The 24,746-nt window shown below is 37.9% G+C and overlaps 1 protein-coding gene across 1 annotated transcript in view; it reads left to right on the forward strand.

Moving 5' to 3' along the window:
* Positions 1 to 17,692, forward strand: part of DIAPH3 (diaphanous related formin 3) — a 132,488-nt gene extending 114,796 nt beyond the window's left edge. Inside the window, exon 28 of the mRNA XM_042460876.1 lies at positions 14,741 to 17,692. Coding sequence (XP_042316810.1) covers positions 14,741 to 15,000 — 260 coding nt within the window. The 3' untranslated portion in view covers positions 15,001 to 17,692. The remainder of the gene's footprint in view (positions 1 to 14,740) is intronic.
* Positions 17,693 to 24,746: the final 7,054 nt, after the last annotated feature.

Genomic DNA, 24,746 nt, shown 5'->3' on the forward strand with positions numbered 1-24,746 from the left:
AACTCAATGTTGTGTTGTTCTTTCCTTTACACTTGGAGGCACATTAAGGCACTAAAATATATTGGTCTGCATTGGTTAAAACTGCAAGAGGTCATAGGTTTTAAGTTTTGTCTTTTCTTGTTTTCAATGTGGAGTGCTTTATATGGTATATTTGGGGTGTCTAGCTGTTATACTGGTGCCTGAGTTCTAGTTTTATCATGGTTTTTCACGAAAAAATAATAATTACTATTTCATGCCAGTAATTTTCAGCCTTCATTTCAATTAACAGGGTATATTTCCTTTTGAGTTTAATAGAAATTCTGTAGACCTACCTGTTTACATTAAAATTGAGAAAACAAAGAATTTTGTCAAATTCAATTTAGCATTACGGAGATTACTGCAGTACAACAGCCCTTTATCTATAGTACTGTATAAAAGCACTTCGAACAGTGCATCAATTTTCACAGCCATTTAGTAGATTAGAAAGCAATTGTAAGCAAAATAAAACCCACATTAACTCTTGTCAACAGCCTGCCTTTTTCTCAGTTATGGATTGGTTTGAAATAATGGTGAGGTCTGAAGTGATTGTATCAACAGTGCAGATGTATTATAAATATGAATGAACCCACTATAAGGGAATTCAGAGTTATACAGCAGATATTTGTCCTCACTATCTGTATAGCAGCTTTCATGGTTTTTTTTTAAAGTGAAGAAATGCAAAGCGGTGACATAGGAGAACATGTCACTGTCGCTAAGAAACAATTCCTTATGTTTTGAAACAGTAATTATATCTACTGACAGCTTTTAAAACTGTGCTCAGTTTTCTGTTCTAATAGTATTCTCGTAATAGCTGTCTGATGTTCTGTATGCAATCAACCAAATGCTTGTATAAATATAATCAAAGGTCTGTTGTTTTTGAAAATGAGCATTCCTCTAAACAAATGATTGTTCTGATACATCATTTTTGCGACATTATTCCTTAGTGTTGCCGAAAAAGCAATTAGAGTCACTAAAAAAGGACATTTTATCTAAGCAGAAAGAAGTAAATTAGCTTAAAGGCAATTAAAATAGAATTGACTTTTAATCACAGATGGAAAATCACCTGTATTTAATGTTGAAGGTCCTTCATATAATTTGAAATAAGGTTTGCTTTTGAAAGGAAAGGATGTACCTCTCCTGTTTTTCTGTGGGTGAATTTAGAAGAGGGATCTTTTTTTAAAAAAATACACAAATTACCGAAGAGGGTACTAGTGCATATCTTTTTAATTGCTTGCCTTAGTTAGAACAGTAATTTCTTTCAGATAAGAGACATTTCTCTCCTGCTAATTTCCTCTTTGAAAAAAATAATAATAAAAAAATAAAAGTCTTGACCTTCAGTAAAGTTTTACTCAACAAGGAATGTCTTTCTTACTACAGAATGTTTAATCACAGATTAGTGCTTCTCATTAGGAAAGACTAATATTTCACTTTTAACTATTTGAACCAAGTGAGAAGACTAAACTGTTCGTAGAGTTTTTGTGTGTGTGTGTGTGTGTGTGTGTGTGTTTTAAATCAATTGAAGCTTTACTGCATATGTGTGAAATAATACAAAACCCCAAGTCAAAATACTTTCCCAAAAGTGTTAGAAACTGCTTCCATTAGATGTGTCATATCATTTTCTGCGCTGTACTTTTGAAGTGGTTTACGCACTACCTTTATAGCTGCAAAGACAAAGGCCGCTACTACATTGATAACAGCTTTGTCACTGCCTTATTGTTTCCTAATAGATAGGATATATTTAAAACACAAGCCAATATGTTGAGTAATTCAAAAGTTAAATACTGAACCTTAAGCACTAAAGCAAATGAAGTACTAAAAAGGGAGGTGTGGTGTAGGATCTCTCTTCCCCAAGTGCTTTCCATATGAAGGCTCATTCATAGATGGTTTTAAGAGGTTATGCCCCCTGAAGCAGCTGGTCAATCCTAGGTTGGAACCTTTATCAGATAATAGCCTATAACATTTTAAAGATAATAGGCTGCTAAGATGGTAAAATGCTGTATAGGGGTTTCAGAAACAATCTTCAATATGACGTAAGATACTACTGGGGAGCAAAATGGAGCAAACCCAGCATGTTTATTCAGGTGTCTGCATGCACTGAAGGGTACCTTTAGGTTACATCCATTGCATACTGAATAAAGATATTTCATATGTTCGTGTGAAGCTGTGGTTAATGGTTCATGCTGAGCAGGGTTTTTGTTCCCAGAACGTAATAATGTTAATAATTAGAAAGCAATGGCTGTGATTTGTTGGAAAATGAGAGGATGATTAAGGTATTTATCTTTTTATTAGCTACTGCTTTTTATGATACTTATGGAAATGCACTTAGTAAATTATTCAAACTGAATAAATTTTACATGAATTTCTACCAAGAGCTAAAAATACTTCTGAATTAAATCACAGATGTTTGTATTTTTCTTAAGGTGTTTGGCATTCTTGGTTTGAAATCCTATTTGGAATAATATTTCCTACTCTAAAATATTTAAATTTTAAGTCATATTTTGCAATTAGACACTCCAGGCTTTGGTACCAGCTAACTTGCTGTGCATACTTGTATCCTTTTCCTTCCTAAGACAAGACTAACCATTAATGGTATTGATGGTTGTCTTTTATCCAGGTACTGTTCACATCTTTGTCAGAGCCTTCAAAGTTCTTCATACTGTGTTAATCTTGACTTCCAATTTAAGGTGTGGGGATATTAGCTAGTCTAGTTAATATCCATCTTAAATGGGTTGTTTAAAAAACAAAATCTATACATTTCTTGTATTTTATCGGTTGCCTCAACATTTAATGGTTTTAATGTACCTGTACTCAAGACAAGAGGCTACTTGTTCAGACAGAAGATGAAGAAATGGAATAACAAAAAGGCTTTTCTGGCTAAAACCATTGCAGCTGTACGAAATAGTTCAGCTGAGCTGTTTCAAGTGATCCGGGATCTATTATGACCTGGTCCAGAGGAGAATGTAAGCCATTCAACAATTTATTGTGAAGAATTGACCCACCATTTTGCAAATAAAAATCCCCAGATTTGTTCAGATTTAGATGCCAGAGCTGATATAGTTCCAGTCAATTTAACTGTGGCTCCTGAATGACCAGTGTTGGTGGATACTTTTCAATTTGTGCATCCTAAGGATGTGGAGAGGATCCTTGGAGAGGTGAGAGCCACCACATGTGTACTAGACCACTGCTCTTTCTAGCTAATTAAACAGACCAGAGGAGGACTTGTTGAGTGGGTAAAGGAAACAATTAATGCCTCTTTACAACAAGGCAGGGTACCCAAAAGCCTGAATGAGGCTGTGTAAGACTTCTTTTGGGGGGAGGAGATGGGGGAACTTTCCTGGATCCTACTATACTAGATAACTATAGGCCGGTCTCTAACCTTTCATTTTTGGGCAATGTACTAGAGTGCATGGTGGCTTCTCCACAGGTTTCTGGATGAGATGGTTTCAGACCTTTAGGTTTTGCGACAGAACCAGCCTTGGTGGATGACCTACTCAGGGATCTCAGCAGGGAGAGTGTGTCCCTGTTGGTTCTGCTAGATACCAACAACCATAGTATTCAGCTTTCAGTACCATCAACCATGGTATCACTTTTTACACACACACACACCCCTAACTGAAAACGATATAACCTCAGTGGAAGGCAAAGCCAACCCCCCTGTGAACAAATCTTTCAAACAAAACCCAGTGATAAGATTGTCTTAGGGCCACCATAAATTGGAAACAACTTGAAGGTACACAACAACAAAGTTGCCAATGTCAAGCACAAACTACTCACCTTTTCCCACAGGCCCAATGAGGAGGAGGTTCACAGATTTCTATTTGGAATAGAAAAAGTCTTCAAATGGGTTAAGCATTAAAGGATTTGACTCCCACCTTTTGTAAGTATATGAGGCAATCATAGCAGTGATTAGTGCTTCAGCCACATACCCTCACATAGAAATACATTGCAATATTTGGGGAAGAGTCAGCAAAGAAGTCCCTCAAGGAGCTTGTAAAAATACAAGGTAAATAGTACCATGATGCTGTACCATGCTAATTCCCATCAAATGTCCTTCAAGAAATGATCTAACTAGTGGGGGGGGGTCAAACCTGACTTTAGTTTCTTATACCAATATGCTATTAGCTAATACAGTGGTACCCCGAGATACGAATTGACCGCGTTACGAAATTTCCGGGATACGAAAAAGTTAGATAGGAAAAAACTGTTCCGGGTTACGATGTTTTTTTCGGGTTACGAAATTTTTTTCGGCGCGAAATTCAAACGCGACCGCTAGCCTCGCTTCGGAAAAGCCTTTTTTGGCTTGCGAAATGCATCGGGTTACGAACGCCGCGGCGGAACGAATTAATTTCATAACCCGAGGTAGCACTGTATATGTATACAGCAAGGATTTATACAGTTATCAACCACTTTTTTAAAATGAAGGAATAAATTAGTATGTAGGTGATAGCTTGTAAAGGGGACCATTGTTTTTCTTCTTATGAATTGTATTTATAATTATATGCTGGTCAGATATATGGTGAAAAGGTATGATAGATAGAGCCAACATTCCAAGAAGATGATGTGGACCTTGTTGAACTAATTGTCCATCTATCTCACAGCTATCTACACAGCTGGTGTTCCTCCAGGATATCAGGAATAAATCTCTTTCATTATCTGCTACTTTGGTTTGTTAATGAGAGACACTAGGAACTGAATTTGTGACCTTGTTTTGTACAAAGTAGATGTTCTGATACTGTGTTCTTTCATAACTTGGTAGACTCTTCTACGACTTGATTTTAGCTTTCAGAAGGATAACTATGTTGGAGGAAGACAAACAGAGAGCATCCAGCGATTCATTAAAGAGTAAACAAATTGATTATGGAACTAGATTTCATGGATTATGTGGTCTGTAATCCACAGAATCTTATGCCATTAATACAACTGTTTGTCTTTGAAGTGCCACAAGACTTTCTGTTGGTTTTTATTTCAATCAGACTGTTAAAATATTAAATGTGCCTAAAGAACAGTGGGGGAAGGAAGATTACGACATCAGCATTTGCTTCTAATTAGCATTCATTGATTTGGAGGTCTGAAAATTGTATTTGTGTGTGTGTGCCATGCATAGGGACCTGTCTATGAAATTGGGAACGCCATTTTTAGGGTTCTACGTAAATTGTATGATGAATAATTTCAAATGAAAATGCCTAGATTGAATGGAAATTTAGCTGCTTCAACTCTGCTCTGAGGCTCCCTTGAGGATGAAAGTATGTGACTTGCCCAAAGTCACTCAGTGGATTTCGTGGCCATGTTGTACTGAATTAGCCTGGTTTGACTGCAGATATTCTCTTGCACTGTTTGTCACTCAACTTTGCAGATCCTGATCCAGGTGTGATGGGGCACTGGGAAAAGTGTCCTTTGCTGGACCCACAATGTCTGGGTTGTAAGCATCCTTCCCCAAAATAACCCTTACCAAGGGAGACAGATGGCAGTGTAGGAAGGGATGAAGGGAGGGAAAGATGTGAGGGGGAGAGAAGCAAAGTAGGCAGGAATGAAGGAGGGTTGGGAAGACAGGAGGGAGGCTGGCTCCTTTCACCTTGCTTTGCATTTCCTCGGCCTCCACCAACCTGCCAGTTTCCTCCTGCAGGAAGCTTTGCATAGGAGCATGTCATGACTGGGGCTCCACAAGCCGCATGAGGAGGTGTCATGTCCTGTGAAGAAGCTAGAGACTCAGAGAAGGAAGCAGAAAAATCGAACCCGGATGATGGCCCCAATTCCTTAGTTCCAGCGCCAGTGGAGAATACTGCCAATGAGGATAGGCAGGAACCTGGCACCAGTGCAGCAGAGGTTCCTGCCAGTTTGGGCACTGAGGAGAATGAGGAGGCAGACGTACCTGTGCCTTCATTCAGTGAGCGGAGATCTGAAGGAGCAGGTGTGTGGCACTCAAAAATAATTTATGTGAAACGCTGAGCAATCAGGGAACAGCTATACAAGTGAGAGCCAGAGAAAAAAATGAAGAATGCCTAAACCTTTGTCAGACATTAACTGATTTTATTACCTGATGAAAGCACATTGTTCATGGACTCTTTGTTGCCTGACTTCCTAGATTGGACCTTTGGACTTTAGATAGACGGTTCTACTTGTTGGAACCCCAGATTCTTGGATTGTTTGACTACTCTGATTGTTCGAACCCTGACACTCAGACTGACTAAGGACTTTGCTTTTGGAACTCTTTGTTTGCTCTAACTTCTTGTCATCTGATACTCAGGACTTGAGTTGTTTCAGACGCTGTGTTTTGTTGCTCTTTTGCTTTGCCATTATCTCAGTTGAATTTGGTTGCTATTGGCTTCTGGTTGCTTTCCCAGACAGTGAGCCCTGTTTCCCCTGTGCCTCCTTTCATGGTTCCCCCCATGACAAGACCAGGGTCTCTCTTCTCTCCACCTTATGGGAAAATAATTTGAGGGTCACTTAGTCTGACCCTTGCAGGAAATAAATCTAAAGGACCTATAGTCTGACTCTTTTGAGAAAGAGATTTGAGGGTCATCTAGTCTGATCCCTGTAACAAAGAAAATATACTGTATTAGTTTAATTAATTTATATAGTGTGATAATTTAGCTTTTGTGCACATTCAGAAATTATATATAGTGGGTTATTTATGTTTTTAGACAGTCAAAATGCAAGTTGCAAGCTAAAAAAAGCCCTGGCTCCACTTTTCAATTGATTCCACTTTCTGACAGTCCTGTGGTCCCTAACCCATCGGATAAGTAGGAGCTTCCTGTATTTTTGTTTGTTTGTTATTTTAAGGAGATAACTAAGTTCTATACCTTTCCTGTTTGTGGCTATGATGAATTATTTTTATTCTTCCTCCTGTCTTGGCAGCTGTATTAACAGTCTGAATGCTTTCCAAGAACTCAGTTCTTAAAATCAGATGAACCTCACTTCAGTGTCTCCAGAAGAAAATGTCATAACAAGGTCTCCACTAGCAGCCACAATGATATATGGATGCACCTGAAACACAGCTAGCAAACCACCACGGAAGCTATGCTAGAGCTAATCTGAACTCCTTTTTAATCTATGCACACAGTTTTAAAGAAATAACATATTGTAACTTAGTTGGAAAGTCAGTTATTTTGGGGGGGGGGATTCAATAGATGATTTTATTTCAGAAGCTATTAATCTTGAGAGACTGAATTACTCCAATAAGAAAGCTGACAATACTAATCTAGCAAGATGATGGGCATATGTTGTATGTTAAGGCTGGGCAACTGTGGAGTTCCCCTAAATGTTGTTTCACTGCCACTCTCATCAGTACAATTCAGACAGTGGAACTTGTAATCAAATATATCTTTAGTGTGATAAATTGCCTTCATTTTTATACAGGTGGGCAACTTCAAGTATTTTGTGAATTAATCACATTATCCCACATGAAACCAAATACACACACACACACACACACACACACACACACACATCATTCCTGAGTGACTTGCTACCTTAAAATTACTATCATATCGTATCAGTCTTGGACTTGTTAACTGTTGATCAAATTTATCTCCTTTACATTGTCCAGAGTACATTTGAGTTATATTTACACAGGTCTTTGCCTTTATTAGACTGGCCATTTTATTTCTCTTCTGTGTCTTCTGCTTTTCATTTATACTGCATGTTTTGACTTCCATTTGTCAGTTATGATGTCTCCCATTTCTTCATGCTTCCTACCTTTCTACTACCTCAGTTCTCCTGGCTTCTCTGTCAGCAGCTCATAAAGCTTCTTCCTTGAAACACTTTGACAATGTGACCCTACTCTGTCGCATCTGCTTAGTTTAAGTGAAGAGTGATTGCTGAATAATGTAGGAAGAATGTAGTGTTCAGGATGGGGTTCATTCTAAGCATTTCAAGGTAGCAGACGTTCACCTGGCCCCAGCCATGCAGCAGCAGCAAGTGTTAAGTGTTTGTGCAACTGTTACTTGCATGTTAGCATTTTATTATCTGTTCCACACCAATGTACCTTCAAGACATATGATCTACAGATAACTGTGCCCTGACTTCTACTTCAGTATTGTTGTTTTAAAAAAAGATTTTGAACACCAGTACTATAGCTATCTTGTAGCTCTCCAGGTTGAACAGATGTAACAGGAGACACGACTCCTGTAATCATTATACAAAGGATGTTGATATTAATAGTTTGTCATACAGGTTGAGAAAAGCATTGCCAAATGAGATGGCCTTTTCTGCTCAGAATTATTGAAAGCATAAACTTTCTGTTAAGCTTTCTGCTGTCTTCATTTGACACTGGTTCGTTCTGTTCCCCCCCCCCCCATGCACACACCCAGCAAAGAGAAAATGATGTTGGTGCTACTGCTGTGATCCATCTTAGCCTGGGGTATGACACATATTGCATTCTGTCCTCACACTAGGAGATCAGTGTGTGTAATACACTATAGCAGAACAGACTGATGGAAATCTTTGTTTATTTCATCATGAAGAACATGTCAGGAATCTTGGGAAAGTGTAATGTATAAATATTAATAAATGTAAATACATCAAAACTTGAGAACCAGTTGTTGGGTGGCATCGCATCGTTGGAAGGAACTGTCAGTTTAATTATTTCATAATTATTTAATATTGGATCGTATTGGATATGATGTTCATATTCATTTATAATCATCTATTTCAATGCAGTGGCCTTTAAGGGAATGTTAAAATATTTGGAGCATATTTCCATTTTCTGGTATGAAAGACAATTTGGCAGCTTTTTCTTGCTACACAATAAAGTGTCACTTGAGGTGCACTGAGTGCCTTCAGTATCTGTGAGGTCTCATGCTAGAAAGAAAGAAAGAAAGAAAAGTTACAGCAAGGAGAGACTGATCAAAACTGATAATAAGTGTGTGTCCATAGATGCTCCCTAGATTCCCTTTTCATCCATATTTAAAATATTATTTCAGACAAACAGCATTTCTTTAATTCAATTCAGATGACAATGATGACTATTCATTTCTATCCTGCCCTTTCCCCAATACTGGATTATAAATGATTAAAACCAGTACAAATTAAAAATGGACAAAAACATGAAATATAGAAATATCTATTTTTTAAAAAAAAATAGTTCATGGAGTTAAAGCTATTCAAAATTTATTAAAAGTCGGGATACAAAAATAGATTAGAATTACAAATTGGATAGTGGTACTTTAAACATAGATTTTGCACATGATTTCTTTACTCAGATAATACAGATTAAGAGTGTTTCAAATATTAAGCATTTCCATATTTATATACTGTATGTGTAATCCCTCTTTCAGATGCATGGCAATATCCTCAGAATCCATAGTCATTCAAAGCATCAGATCTCTGAGTGCACTCTGTCTTTTCCCATTCATCTGATGGAGATGTGCACAGCTGTTATAAGCTTGGGAGCAAGATCCTGTGCCCAGTACATTAATGTTGTACTTTTTAGTTGATCCCATAAACTTAATCCTCAGCAATCATGATCCTCGTGGTGGAAATCTGATACCTTTCCACAATCTACATCTAGCCATTGGCTATCAAAGACATTAATCTGCAGAAAGTGATATAGATATAGCTGTTTAGGCGGGCTGCCTTACCTGTCTCAACATGAAGATTAATATTCATGAGGCAAAAGCGAGTAAGTGGTAATGTATGGATTACCAAAAGTATCTATTTCTCTACAGGTATTCTTGTTGGGAAGCTATTACATTTATCTGCTTCCTGATTCATATATCCAGAGAGAAACGCTCACAGTTCCTCTCACATTATATTTAACACCCACTTCTTGAGATGAGTAATTATATCCAAGTCAGAAAAAAATAAAATGTGAATCAGCTGTGAGCTATGTAGTGAACTTGGCTTTCAAATACAGTTCCCAGCAATCAAAAGTGAAGTGGCAAGAAAGAAAAGAAGAAGAAGAAGAAGAAGAAGAAAAGGGGGGGGGAACCTAAGGGAAAAAATCTTTGAATAGAATGTGTAGAGCTGGAAATACATTAAGAAACTGCTATCAACTTAACAAAGTATATACTGTCAGACCTTACCATGCACCTTTGGAATGAGAGTATCATACTGAACAAAAACTATTCAAAACTCATAGTAGAGAATGCATTTTTAATCTATATGTGGGCAGAACCTATAGTGGTATTATTTTGAATTTTGCTGCTAGCTGGAAGTAATGGTGGTGCATACAACCTGTTTTGAGACACAAATTTTGGGACATAGGATACATGCATGTTGAGGAAAGAACTAGTAAAACCACCCTTGAGGGTTCCCTGGCTAAGAAAACCCTATGAAATTCATAGCGTCACCATAAGTTGACAGCTGACTCGAAGGTACACATACACACACAGAGAGAGTCTTGTTTTACTTTAAGGCAATTTTTGTGGACCCTAGGGAACAAAAATGTACATCTATTTTAAAAAAAAAACCAACAACCAAAAATTCAATTTTTACAAAATAAATAAAACAATATTAAACACTTATTTTTAAAAAATGGCTGCCAGAATGCGTTCTAGGGGATGTGGAGGGCATTTCCATCTTGTGTGAAGTCAAGGATCAAAAATTAGTTTTGCAACATTTTTATCCCCAATGCTCCAAAATGCCCACTAATGGGCAGATAGTGCTTTTCTACTACATTTTAGAGGTCACTAGGACAATTTAGGCCCATGTAATGCCTTTTCTGAAACCCAAAACATGCCCCCTAGTGGTATTAAATGCTTTTTATTCCCTCCCTGGGAGCAGGTACAGCCCTCCAAAGTCTATTAGGGTTAAGTGTTAAATATAAAATTTATCATAAAGTGTTAAGCGCCCTTCTAAGCTACTAAACATTATCTAATATGGAGGTATATTAGAGAAATGTATTTGTTTGGAAGGAAAACGTGGATTTAACAGACAGGAAATTTGTGTCATCTGAGCATTTGGTCATAACTGGCAAGAATTTGGTGATTTCTTTGATGAATGAGCTGAAATGAATATTTTCTTTCATTTATATGTATCCCATTTTCTAAACACTCAGATCTATGTTAGTCAAATACTCAGCATTATAGGGTAGGTTGGGTACAGAAACAGTGAATATGATGAGCCTTCATAGCTGAACGGATAATGAAAATTGTGATTGGTTGTTTGGTTGGTTTGTATGTTTTTAAAGCAAAATACGAAACCATCAGAAAAGATTTTCACTGCTGAGTGCAACTGTGGCCCTTGTTGAATTTGTAGTGCATTCAGTTAGTTGTTGTTAGGAAAATATTCTGTTTGTCAGTGAAGAAGAAACATGCAAAGTGGATGTAGCATTTTAGCAAAATAAATCTAACTTTAGTCAAAACAGCTTTGAATTTGCTATTACTTTTGGTTCAAATGAAACATTTAGTTACATTTGGTTCTCATAACATTGTCCAGCTTGAAATGCATTTGATGGATGACATTAGATATATAAAAGTCACTTGAATAATCCTACACTCAGGTCAAAATCATTCTCATTAATTCGTAGCCTTTTTTTAAAAAAAAAAGTGACAGGAATTTAACAGTTGTTTCAGTTCATTTTTAAAAACTTCATTGAAGGTAGGCGTTTTTTAAAAAATACAGTAGTCTGTTCTAATTTGCGGACTTGGAGTCTGCGGTCTCGCTTTTTGTGATGGCAAGGCAGAGAGGGATTAAAATGCATGTGCCCATTATAATCAATGAGCTCTGAATATATGCTAATTTCCTTTTTCGGAAGTGGGGTCCGAAACAGCTCCCCTGCGAAAATGGAGGGATGACTGTACATTATGTTCAGTATTTGTACTGATGGTCTGTCATGCCTCCTGACATTGCTTCTTAGAGCCTCTATAAAACACCACACAGAAGTGGTTAGATGTTCAGATTCAGATTGGGAAGACCCAGATTAAAATTCCCACCGAGCCATGAAAGTTCCTGTAAGTGATACTATTATTTTTACTATGTGTGCGGGGTCATTTAATCTGATACTCTTTTAATAAGTCCTCCAAACAGACACACAGAGAATGGAGATAGCTTTGCCGTACCACACACCTAGAGATTATTGAGTGCAGTTTCTGGGGTGAGCATAGTGTGGTCTCTGGAGTCCAATTTTCCAGCTTCTGATGCCTCCAAATCCCCTCAACCCTTTCCTGTGTAAAAAAAAAATCAGCACTCTCATACAAGATATCCCCCAAGCACATAAAAACATGTTAAAAAGAAAAACCACAGTTTCCCCCAACACCTCTGTTCTCCCTTTTACTCCCATCAAAATGGCAGCCAGCACTGACCCAACTGACCACTCCAGCTATAATCCAAAAAAAGTAACATTTCCAACCTCTGCACAAAACTTCCAGTCATCTGATTTTAAGAATATAAAATGACACATAAAGTGGTATCCGTTAATTGTATGTATATGTCCACGTGTAGGAGGTTTAATATTCTGCCATGTCAAAATCTTTCTGCATGTAGGATCGTCACATGTAAGGCAGAGGGAAATAATTTCCCTGTGTGAAGGGCCTTTCTGATGTTTTGAGCTGCATAGATGGTTATTTTTCAGGCTAATGTGACTATTCCAGAATCTGTCCTCCTTTGACATGTTTATTTAAATTCTTCTATGTAAGTTCAAAAGACACTTCATTTTGCCTTGTCTCCGACTGTTCCTTTCCGCCTCATCTGCGTTAAATTCTGGTTATACGTTTTTGTTAATTTCTCAAGTAGTAAACAAGCCAAATGAAAATTGTTCCTCCTTTATTAGGCTGTAAGTTACAATTGTCCCCCTGATGCAGGAAGAGATAGAAAGGGGTATTTATTTTCTCCCAACAGCCAAAAGGTGATCATACTTCTAAAATTCGTTGAGATTGCCCAGGAAACTGTGTAAAAAACTCATCCATCATTGTGAGCCCCTGGTCAGGGAATGACAGTGCAGTAAATATCTTCAGCAGAAGCCTTTTAATGTACAAGCTGTTTTCGGTAGGGATTTTCAGCACTCACATAAAACACACTGTCATGAGTGACTGCCTGTGCTCCAAAGTCATTACTATTGGGATGATGGAACATCTTTCAGCGAATAACCAAAAAACTCTAAATGTCATGTCAAGTTTGTTGAAGCCATTTTCAGGCCTTGTTCAAGGTTACATGAATATTGAATATGCTTTTTTTTAAAAAAAATACAAAAGTTAGAGATCTGTCAGAAGGTTCACTCAAAGACAGATAGATGGAAGAGTAGCTTGATTTTTTTTAATTGCCTTGTGCATTGTTTAAATACTAAGTTGCATCTGAAGTTTCGTTCTGCCTCTTAATTTATCACATTCTGGGGCAGCCAATAAGAGATGGATTATGATATTCCTGGAGCATGTGGCACTGTTGGAAAGGGGATACTGGGTTAGATGGGGTTTGGTTTGATAGAGTGAAACAGTTCATAGCTGGATTGGCCACCAGTTTTTACTGATAAGTGGACAAAATTAACTTGAAAAAAGAAAGACTTTAGTAATTATTTTCATCTAAGAAATAAGAACTAAACTTAAATAAATAAATAATGTTTGTATGTTCATACTCATTCCAATAAAAATCAATTTAGATTCGAGATTTCCATCAGTTAAACTGAGAAAAACCTATGCATTTATTCATTTGAAATAGTAATATATTCATTATGGGAGGAAAACATGTTGTAAAATTTTCTTCACGTTATCTGTAGGACAAATGTCTGAGTTTTAGGTTATGCTGAACGAAAAAGGGATACAGATCACTGAAATCCAGGTTCAAATCACTATTCATTCATACAGGTTATCGAATCACCAACAGTCTTCACTATGCCCCTTTAGTGCAAATGAGAAGGCTCTTTGTCTGAAATGAGAGACAACTTTAAGATCCCTACTTCTAGAAGACTCTTAAATCTCTTCATGTGTAATTTCAGTACATAATTCCTAGTATATTATCTATAAACTCCTTGAAGAGTTTATGCATATGTCAAAACCACAGACAAATCCTGCAAATCTGGAAGGACTTTTTCATTTTCATGAATCAACAAATGTAAAAACTCCCTGCTTTTTGGGTTTGGCCACAGTTATTCCTGTTTATTCCTACAGTGCAACTCTGGTGTACTCCCATGACTTAAACTGTTAAAAGAGGAAATTGTGCTTCTACTTCTTATTTCCTTTAGGATTAATTCTTCACCCTGAAGGTTCCTAGATGTTGGTTTCAGTGTGAGTGATGAGTGCTCAACATTTGGCAAGCATTCCTGCTCTGGCATCTGAAATATAAGTCACTTCCATATACCCGAGAGAGCACTGGGGTTGTGTCTCTTCAACATCACCTTCTTATGCCACTTTGTGAAACTGAAGGGACATTCAGAAGAAAGTGGTAGTGCAGCAGTTTGATAGTCTTAAGGAGGAAAAGCTTTTAAAATCCTACTAGGCTGTCTGGCATAGCTCTTTGGATCCTAGCCATATAGTTCAGTACCATATAAGTGTGTGTGTGTGTGTGTGTGTGTGTGTGTGTGTGTGTGTGTTGATATTCAAGGTGTTCTTATCTGCCCCACTTTTCATTTGTCAGCCTCCTCAATAACCACACATACTCTCATTTAATTGACATGTAGATTCGCACAGCCTTTCATCAATATGGGAGCTGAAATTAAAACAAATAGTGGTCTTCATCTATTATGTGAGGAGAGTTTGCCACTGAATTAGAGACCATTGATTTAGGACAGGAAAGCAAGCAATAAATATTTAAAATAAATAAATATATTTTCCTCCTTTGGTCATCCTTACAGGAAACCAGCAAGTGCCAGCAGAAAAGTTACATTTCCATCACAATATGAATGGAAGCTCAGCAAGGAATCCAGTCCGCAAAGAGCTTCATCGTGAAATGGAAGCTAATTCATCTGTAGAAAAGAAGAAAGCTGTTGGGAAAAAGGACGTCAGTAATGGAAGAAGTGACAGAGGGAAGGAAATGGAACCTGCCTGCATTGTCCCTAAAGGAGAAGCAATTCCTGAAGTGGAGGCTTTGTTAGCAAGACTGCGAGCCCTGTAATTTCTCTCATCACTTAATCAATTAATGAGAGTCCCTCCAGAAGCTCAGGAAAAGCATGTATCATCACTACAGCATACAAGAGGAATAATTCTTCACACCAGAAATACTTGCAATCTTTTTTATTTTAAAGTACATTCCTAACTTTTAGGGTGGGTGAAACACCTCTATGATGTTAGCTTTCACAGCATGCAAAGGTATATGCATTGTAGAGGAGCTTTCTAACACCTGATCTCCACTTGCCTTCTGAAGTGGCACCATCTTGATATCGGGTGTTTCCTGCATTTTGGAATAGGTGCCTCAAATAGGATTTTCATAGCTGTTACATATTTAAAACACTTTGCATGATGCACATATGCACACTTAGGTTCACTATTATATATTGAACTACACATTGAGAATGATTTTTTTCTGTATATAAAATAGTTCTTTATATCACTGTAATGTGGCAATGTGGTTTTCATTCTATTACTATTAGCTAGAAGGCAATTTGAAGCTAAATGTAATGGGTGACATTTTCTTTACTATATGTGTCGTTTAAAACCATTTTAAGCCATTCTATTGTATTTTAAAAAGGACTATCAAACCATGTATATTCTATATATTCTGTTGCTGGCAGTTTGAAATTTTAGAGGCAAAGCAGGGTGCAATACACCGAACTAGAGTCAGACTTAGTAATGCTTAGAGTAGACAAACTAAAATCAGGGAAGCATTAGTCATGACTACTTTTCATTCTATTGGTTTTAATGGGTTTCCTCTAAGTATTACTGAGTCTGCATCCAACTGACACTGATGCTTTATAAAGTTGCACAGGTGTAAATGGTTGCCAAAATGTGCTGAAGTGCATCTGTTTATATTTAATGAACAGGTGGTACTTTATGCGTAAATGTATGATGAAATGTATATTAAATATGTAGTTACTCTCAAACTTGAAATATAAAATACAGTTTTCTACTGCTGGTTCAAAATGTTAACCTTCTAAGTATCAAAGAGTCTTAGTATCTTTCACATAATGAATCATTATTGGCATGTTTGCTAATTCATTTGTCAATTGCACCCCTCTGTGGAGATTTCTAATCGCTATAATACGTTGATTCCAGTTTTAATTATATAAAGACATTTGATTAGTTTGTACAAGCTTTGTCAGATCATACTTGCAGGTTACTTGGACACAGTGATGAGTAATATTCAAAATGTTTTCCAAAAAAGCCAAAAAATTCTTTTAAAAGGTGAGCCTTATTTATTCCAGAATAAGTAAAAATAGAAAGCCACAATGCATTTCATGTGAAAGAGAATAAACTGTATTTTTGCCCAAAATTCCTTATTAGTATCTTGTAGGGATTGCTGAATTTAATATATTGCTTTATAATATTTTTTTCTTGCACTGTTTATTCTTTTTTAAAAGGCCTTTGCAACACTGAAATTATTCTAATGTAGAGAACGTCCAGCTATTCTGTTTTAGACACCTAGATGATTCTTGTGACTTTTCCTGTCATTAATGGCCTTAAGAGACACATGGTAGCTGCTAAGAGCAGCATCTGATCTCTCTCCATCACACAGTAAATCCTGGAAGAAGAAATGATAGAATACCATTGTGCTCAAAGTTTCTCCTCTATTGTGTAATCAGCAGACAATGGAAGAGAACACACTGGTGTGGTATCTTACCTTTTGCTGCACTGATAGAGAACCCTTGAACTCAAATTTACAGTGAGGGATTCAGGCAGAGTAGATGGGACCAGTTGTAATTCTTATCAACCTGAGTCAGCCCACAAAGCATGCAAAACAGAGTTCAATTTTGTGTGCATCTACTTGGGAGTAAATACTATTTCAGGCATATCAGGTCAGAAATAAGAGTCTAGCACAAACTGCTTCCCAGGTGGCAAAGCAGAGCTCATTTCTAAGCTTCCCAAGCTTTAAATAGCCACTTTTCAGAGAGAAAAAAACAGAAGCAGTTTTTAAATCCAATGCAAAATCCCCATGTGCCATTTTTGTCCTGTGGGCCAGATGTTCCTCATTCTTATCAGTAGGGGTTAGCAAGAACATGCAAGGCTAAGATAGGGTCATTGACATGGCTGGTGACATCTGCACATCCTTTGTGGTATCTGGTAAAACACTAAAGAGTAGAATACCAAATACATTTTATAATAGGAGAAGCAGGTTTCATGCCACCTGCAGTTATTTCCAAAATTATTAGCATAGAGTTGTTGTACTATAAGGGAGGAACAAAGTCAATAGTACATGTCCATTTAGAAACATCTACATTTATCATTTACGTGTACCCCAGTTTTAACAACCACATATGGAAATGCATACTGTCTGTTTGTGTGTGTGTGTGTGTGTGTGTGTGTGTGTGTGTGTACACACACACACACACATATATATATACACAAAAAGTTTTTAAAAATCCTTTCCTCAAGCCCTGTCACCAAGAAAAAAATATATGTCTGTGTGTATAAGAGAGAGTGAGAATGTGCTCTTCATATAAAATAGATACTTTCCCAAAGTGGCTTGGATAGGGGAGATCAAAATTCTTTTAATAAATATCTGCCCAGCAAAACTAAATGAACAACATTTGCAGAATGTAGCTAGCTTTCGTTGTGTATTCATCCTTTTAATTAAGGCCCTTCTATTTAAGCCAATGTTTATTACCACAGAATAAATCCTTTTTGCTATGGCAACAGTTCTGTATTAGTCTTGTTTTTTTTCCAGGGCTTTTTGCTTCAGATAAATTTGATATCCTGCTTTGTTCTTTATTCTCTGGACAGGCCTTTCACATTTTTTTCCCTGAAATTGGCAGCGTCTACAAAAAGAGGGATGTCTTGTCAGGCAATCTCTTCCAAGGAAGCCAGGTAAGGTATTGTGGAGTGTTTGGACTAAGTCACTGGGAGACCAGGGTCTGAATCTTCAGTCGGCTGTGAAAACCTACCTGGCAAATCATAGTCTTATTCTCAGAGATAGGCAATGCCAAACTCGCTCTGAACAAATTCTGCCAAGAATCCCCCATGATAGGTTTGCCTTAGGGTCACCATAAATCAGAAATGGCTTGGAGGCATGCAACAACAACTCTTCCTCCAAACCTTCTTTGGATGTCTATCTGCTTAAGCCAGTCTCTCCATAAAGTCTAGAAACCAAAGGTAGTATTTTGCATCTGATCAAAAATAAAGTTGGTGTGTTCTTGTATACCTGAGTGCATGCAGGAGTCTGGATTGCATATGCCAACAGACTTTTAAAAGTATTCTTGATAACACTTCTTCATGTAGTAAGAAAGTAGTGAAAGGCAATCTGTGCAGAATTGCTGTTCTTGCCTTAGAGCAAAGTTACTATATTAGAACAAGAAACTGTAAGTAGCCCAAATTGGATTACTATGAATTATAAAAATGGAGTGTTATATTCCAGTTTGCCCAGTCCCTGAAACACAGTTCATGATCTTGCTGGTCTCAATCTCTCCTTTCATTAACTGCACTGATAAAGACGATCAAATGGCATCAAAGGGAATTTGGGCATCTTAATAAAAAGCAAGGACAAACCAATTTATGGTATGGGAACTTTTATTCCTTGCATTAAGCTTCACAAAACCTTGCCAAAGCAGGGAAAAATTCAATACTTTGTATCTACCTTGTAAAAAAAAAAACAAAATTGAAAATAGCATTCACAGTAGACATCTAAACTACAGACAATCTTAGCAAGGATTTAAACAGCTGTTTGTGCTTGTCATAGGACTTGTGTAACCTAATCATGTTTTTTTAATTTGAATTTCTGTACAATGACTTGTCATACAACAAACTGAAAACCATGGTAGAAGGCAATAAAAGCAAGTCTTATGGCCTCTTGGGTTCACGGAACCAGATGTTTGGTTGGTTGGCTCCTAGCTTTGGATTTTCATACATTTTTCTGCTAGTGGATGTTGTTTACTAAGAGCAAACAGGGCTGATAGTTAAGTCTTTGAAATACTACTGTATGTTTTATAATCTGAAATGCTATTGAAAGAAATTAGTAGTGGCTGAAAAAGTACTTTTAATCCATTCATTTTGAAAAAAAAATATTATTCTTCGTTGCTTTAGTGACAGTGACAAAACAAATACAATTCTCACACACATGAAGCCATATAATGCACTACTCCAGAATTACTGCCTTACTCCAAATATCGTATTCCTGAGATTGGCAGCTATACGAAATCAAGGGCTAAGTTTCAGCCTTCTAAGATGCATCTCTGTGTTCCAGTCATACTGGAAGTGAAGTGGCATTATGTCCACTTGTCATTTTGGGCTGATTTCAATCATGCAGATTTTCTGAGATTTGAGAGTTTGGAAGGGACTGGACAAATCAAACCATTGCATCTGTGGGCTGTTTTGGTGCATTTGGATTTTTTTATTTTTCAGGTGAAAAATTAACTAAATGTCACCCTTCTCCCATCAAAAAAATACAACGGTGGGCCTCAAGGAACTGCATACAAACTTCAGGGTGCACAATCTCCAACCCCTGAAATATACTGTAATTATGATGATAAAGAGATGAAGCTAACCATATTATTCCCTCCCCTCTATCAAAGTGAGGGGGCAGATAAATAACATTATTTAAAATGCCTCGCCAAAATATTCACATACTCTTTGATTTCCACATATCCACTGGAATTGCACATAGACTCCAACTATTTATGTGATTTCTGGAGGCGGTGTGTATCACTAGAACTTGGGCATATCCATAATTCTGGCAAGTGTCTAGGTAAGTGTAGCTAACAGTCTACGGAAACATATAGGTGAAAGCAAGCCAGTTCCAGGTTATACACAGAGTTTCAGGGCAAGTTGAAGCATGGTCAGGCAGTCAGGCCCAAATGTGAAAAGCAGTCCTGAGCAAGGTCCAAAGTCTATAAGGGAGTTGATGCATCCAGAAAGATAAATCCAATTTACCTGCCAAAGGTCAGTGATGCACAAAGCCAAAGGCATCAGAGACCAGGTTGCAAGACAGTGCAGGAGCGGTTTCTTGAGCCATAAAATGGCTTTGGCTGACCCACAGTAAATTAGCCCTAGTTAGCTCACTGCTTCCCTTTTAAAGCAGACCAGAGTATTACCTATTTGTCTGCAATGTGTGCTTTATGACACCCAAGAGGATACAGTGTGTCTGTATCCTCCTATTATGCAGGGCATGGCCTGGGCTCTGTTTCTGCTAGTGTCATGACAGGACAGGACTGCCAGCCTCCTGTGGCTCCAATTAGAGCCTGTTACCTTGGCTCTCCTGTTCTTTCTTTGCCTGAAGAGGCTTCCTCTAGGTAGGACATGACAGTGTCACAATAAAGGGGAGTGAGTTCTTATGCAACCAAGAGGTGTATGTCTGTTTTTGTTTTCTTTTGTGCCACAATAGCATTATTTTGCAGCTTCACAGTGTTGAATCTGTTAATCATTAACAATGGCAGTTGGATTTTCATGCAACAAATTGTGGAAACAGTGAAGGCAACAAATACCTCTGCAAAGCACTGTAGACAACTTGTCCCTGATCTGTTCATGGCCTTATAAACCAGCAAGAATAGAGCTCATACCACTGAAAATCACAGGGGTTGGACAGCACAGGAGTCACACGTGTGGAAGGAAGTTCTCTAGAACTACATGGCTACAATTTTCTGTACTAGCTCTAACTTCCCAGTCTCAAGTATGTCCCATGTACAGCACATTGTAATTTTCTAATGTTGAATCCAAGAAATGATGCAGAGGTAGTATTTTCCAATTAAAGTATTAGTTTATTAAGTGGGGAAATCATACAGCAATTCACTATCATACACTCATTCATTCAAGGCTCAGGAAATCAAGGGTTAGCTTGGAATAGACTTTGAGGCAGAACTACGGGTGATACTATGGATGGGGCTTGCTTCCGGAGTCCAATAAGGTGAAGTGATGTGGGACACAGCCATTCCAATAATGGGTGAACGGAAGTGCCGGAACTAGATTGGAGATCACAGTGACAAAGTGTCCCCATGAAATCCAAACTAGCACACTGAGGGGAGATTTCCAGGGTTTTATAAGGTCTTAAACTAGCTGCATGGCAAAGGTGTTAGATTGTATGGGGTGAGGTAATCTGGCCTGGCAATATTCAAGGTAAATGGGAAGGGGATTAAGTTATTAGCTGGCCCATTAGGTGAGATATCTAGGCAATCATTGCCCATTCTTCTGATTATGGAGGTGATGATGATCCCATTTGCAACTCCCAAACTGCCTTTCTGCCTTGGACTGATATTTTCCAGGTGGCCTTGGTGTGACCTGCCTGTCATCACCCAGGTGGTACTGGGATCATCTACAGGGTACATCTAGAGTCATGTGGAATGCCACACACATACCAAAATTCAGAAAAATGCACTGGCTGTTTTTGTTGTTAACTGCCCTCAAGTGGACTCATGTAAAAAGACATATCCAAGCCCTGCTCTCTTCCATTAGCCATCATAGCCAAAGTTGGATCAGCCAAAGGTAGTATTAGCCAAAGGTGGTAGAAGGTACTCTTTATCCCAAAACTGAGGTAGCAATTCAAACGAATCCGGTAAATTTGATCTCCTGCTTTATGTTTTATTTCTTTAGAGTAGAGGGCAGTAGCCCTTTAGATACAAAAGAGGTACGTTGCACAACTCCTGGACCTTACAACACAGCAATAGCAATAGAATTTAGATTTCTATACCGCTTGATAGTAAACTTAGGATTCTCTGAATGGTTTACAATCTGTAAGCCAATTGCTCCCCCCCCCCACAAGTTGTGTACTCATTTTGCCAACCTACAAATGGTTGGAAGGCTAAGTCAACTTGCAGCCTTCTGGGATTGAATTCACAATGTTGTGGCTGCAGTGCTGACATTTAACCACTGCACCACATGACCTCCACCTTATCAATGATGTTTATCACACTATGCTCTTAAAGAGGTACTATTCCAGTGTGACTCCTCTAGCAGCCTCCTGTTGCATGCTGGGATTGGCAGTTTTAAGGAGCTGAACTTCTCTGCCTGAGAATTCTAAATACCCCTCCTTAAAACTGCCAATCCCAGCATGCAACAGGAGGCAGCTAGAGGAGTCACACTGGAATAGTACCTCTTTAAGAGCTCGTCTGATAAACACCAATATTCCATGCTAGTTGACCTTCATCCAGCATGCTAATCAATCCAGGCACTGATTCAGGTTGTACATGCCCACAACCAGCTCAAATTTAATAGAGAAATATACCTGGGTATATGTCTAGTGACACTCATTCACTCCAGATACTCTAATGACGAGACCCAATAGCTTCACATATGTGTTAGGAGTAAGATCATTTTCTACAGGGACCGCAGCTGAATTTTCAAGGAAGGAAGACACAAAATGCCACTCTCTGGAATAAACTGCAGACAAAGGTGCACAGCTCCAACTCTTGTAACTAGTTCAGAAATATATCCCCTCTGCTTACAAAGGTTAGCAGATGATCAAGATGACTAAGGCTGTTTCAGTCCAAAAACCAGGCCTGAATTACAATATTACATTTCTTCCCATCAGTTCATGTATTTTTGACCATTCATATAATGTTTGTTGAAATGTCCAATCTTAACTTTGAAGAGTCTCTGAAGTGATAAATATTTTTGTGTTTCTGAAGAAATAGTATCTTCATCTAGAAAAGTATGGCTCAATTGGCCGATCATGCTACAATGGCTGTAAAGCTTGAACTTAAACCTCCTAAAAGGCAGATAAAGCATTTCATAATCCAAATTGGTTTTCTCCCCCTTATCTTTACAGACTGATCCTGATGATCAGGTAGGAATAAAATGTATTTTGAAAGGCTGCTGTCCCCTTGTTTTTGGATATGTGTTATATCAGAGAGCAAACAAGTATAACCATGTAAGAAAAGTGAGGTTGGAAAGCAGAGCTGATAAATGTGCTACTTGATTTCACTTTGGGGAACTGAAATTGCATCTTGTGCAGAATGAAGCAACTGGAAATAAAATTGCTTTAAATGACATCTTTAAAGGTCAGAAAGGAAATGATGGTAGGTGATGTTGGTTTGTTATGGCCACAGGTGTCTTGTATATTTAAAGACGTGTGCAAAAATACCCACCTTATTGCACTATTTTCCAGCTGTTCAAAATAAACAGAAGAAAAACCTATGAAAGCCAAACATATACTGTATAGATTTTTTTCCTTTCCAAGTGATTTTAAAAGTGCTAAGGAATGAAATCCCAAAGCAAAATTCTAGTTGTTTCAATAAAATGAAACATCAAGAAATCTCAGATGTTTGCATGGTTGAATCCTGTTTTAAAGACACTATATGGCAAGACTGTTTACAAGTCATACCACTTCAATAGGGGTATGGCTCTTTCCAAGTCATATCACTATTGAAAGTTTCCCCATGCAGTATAAACAAGCATTCAGTGCCCACTTCAAATATGCAGTGGTGTGCCCCGGGAACAAATGTTGTGAAGAACAGCTCCAGTTTAACCACTTCCACATGCTTTTGTAAATGTAGAGTTCTGCCTCACCCCATTATCACCAAGCTTTTAAATTCCTCACCCGCAGTCTAATCCATGAACAATTTTTGCACAAGATCCCATTTTTTATGTAAACAACTCTGAGTTATTATGGTTTATAGATGAAATGTGGGTTCAGACATGTCCAATTTGTGTTCCTTTAATGTGGACCAAAAATAGTTCCAGTTGTCTTTGTTCAAAAGAACAGTGGATTAGCAATGCCCACAAAGTATATCTGAGGACTGCCATCCTTATGCTTATTATAATACAGTATCTTTATAGGATGCCTTTGTGTGTCTGTGTGTGCCTTCATATTGCCCATCAACTTATGGTGACCCTATGAATTATATAGGTTTGTCTTAGGCAAGGAGTATCAGAAATGGTTTTGCCAGTTTCTTCCTCTGAAATATAGCCTACAGCAGCTGGTATTCATTCTCCCATTCAAGTACTAACCAGGCTGACCCTGCTTAGATCAGATAAGATCTGTTGCCTTTAGGGTACTTAGGTTGGGTATAGCATGGCATAATTTAAGTGTTGGACTACGATTCTGGAGACCAGGTTTTGATTCCCCGCTCAGCTCTGAAACCCACTGGGTGATCTTGGGCAAGTCACATGCTGTCAGCCTCAGGGAAAGGCAATGGCAAACCTCCTCTGAACACACCTTGCCAATAAAACCCCATGATAGGTTTTCCTTAGGGTTATCATAAATCGGAAATGATTTGAACACACACAACAACAAACAGAAATAGGATGCCTTAACAACTTGTATTGTCAATAACATGTATTGGAAAAATTCAGTTTTCACATATAGATAGAACAAAAGACTACAGGTTGTATAGAGATTAGAAGAGTAGAAGTCACCTACTCTTGCTGAAAAATAAAAGGAAAGTTAGCACAATCTTCTTCATCTACTTTCTCTATGCCATGTGTGTATATATTTGTAGAAGAAGGGAGGAATCACAAAAAGAGGATTTGGTTCAGTGAAGATCCAAGGCCAATTCCTTCGTCAAAGTTCGATCATTCAGGGGACTTTCTTGCCAAATGGAGCGAAAGGAAAGATAATACGGATCTTCTGAGTCCAATTGTTTGATGAATCTGCTCTGGTTCAGGAGTGTGCCTTCAGTCCTGGGATGAGTGGATGAGGAGGAGCTTGACATATTTTTATAAAAAGAATATCCAGTTCACTTCATCCTATTTGTTTTTTAAGTTTCAGCAAACCTATTGTCTCGAATGTGACAAAAATATCTAACATGGAATATGTGTCAGCAGGAAAAAGTGAACATGGTT

This window comes from Sceloporus undulatus, chromosome 3 (genome assembly GCF_019175285.1).
Source record: "Sceloporus undulatus isolate JIND9_A2432 ecotype Alabama chromosome 3, SceUnd_v1.1, whole genome shotgun sequence".
In the NCBI taxonomy this organism is placed as follows: Eukaryota; Metazoa; Chordata; class Lepidosauria; order Squamata; family Phrynosomatidae; genus Sceloporus; species Sceloporus undulatus.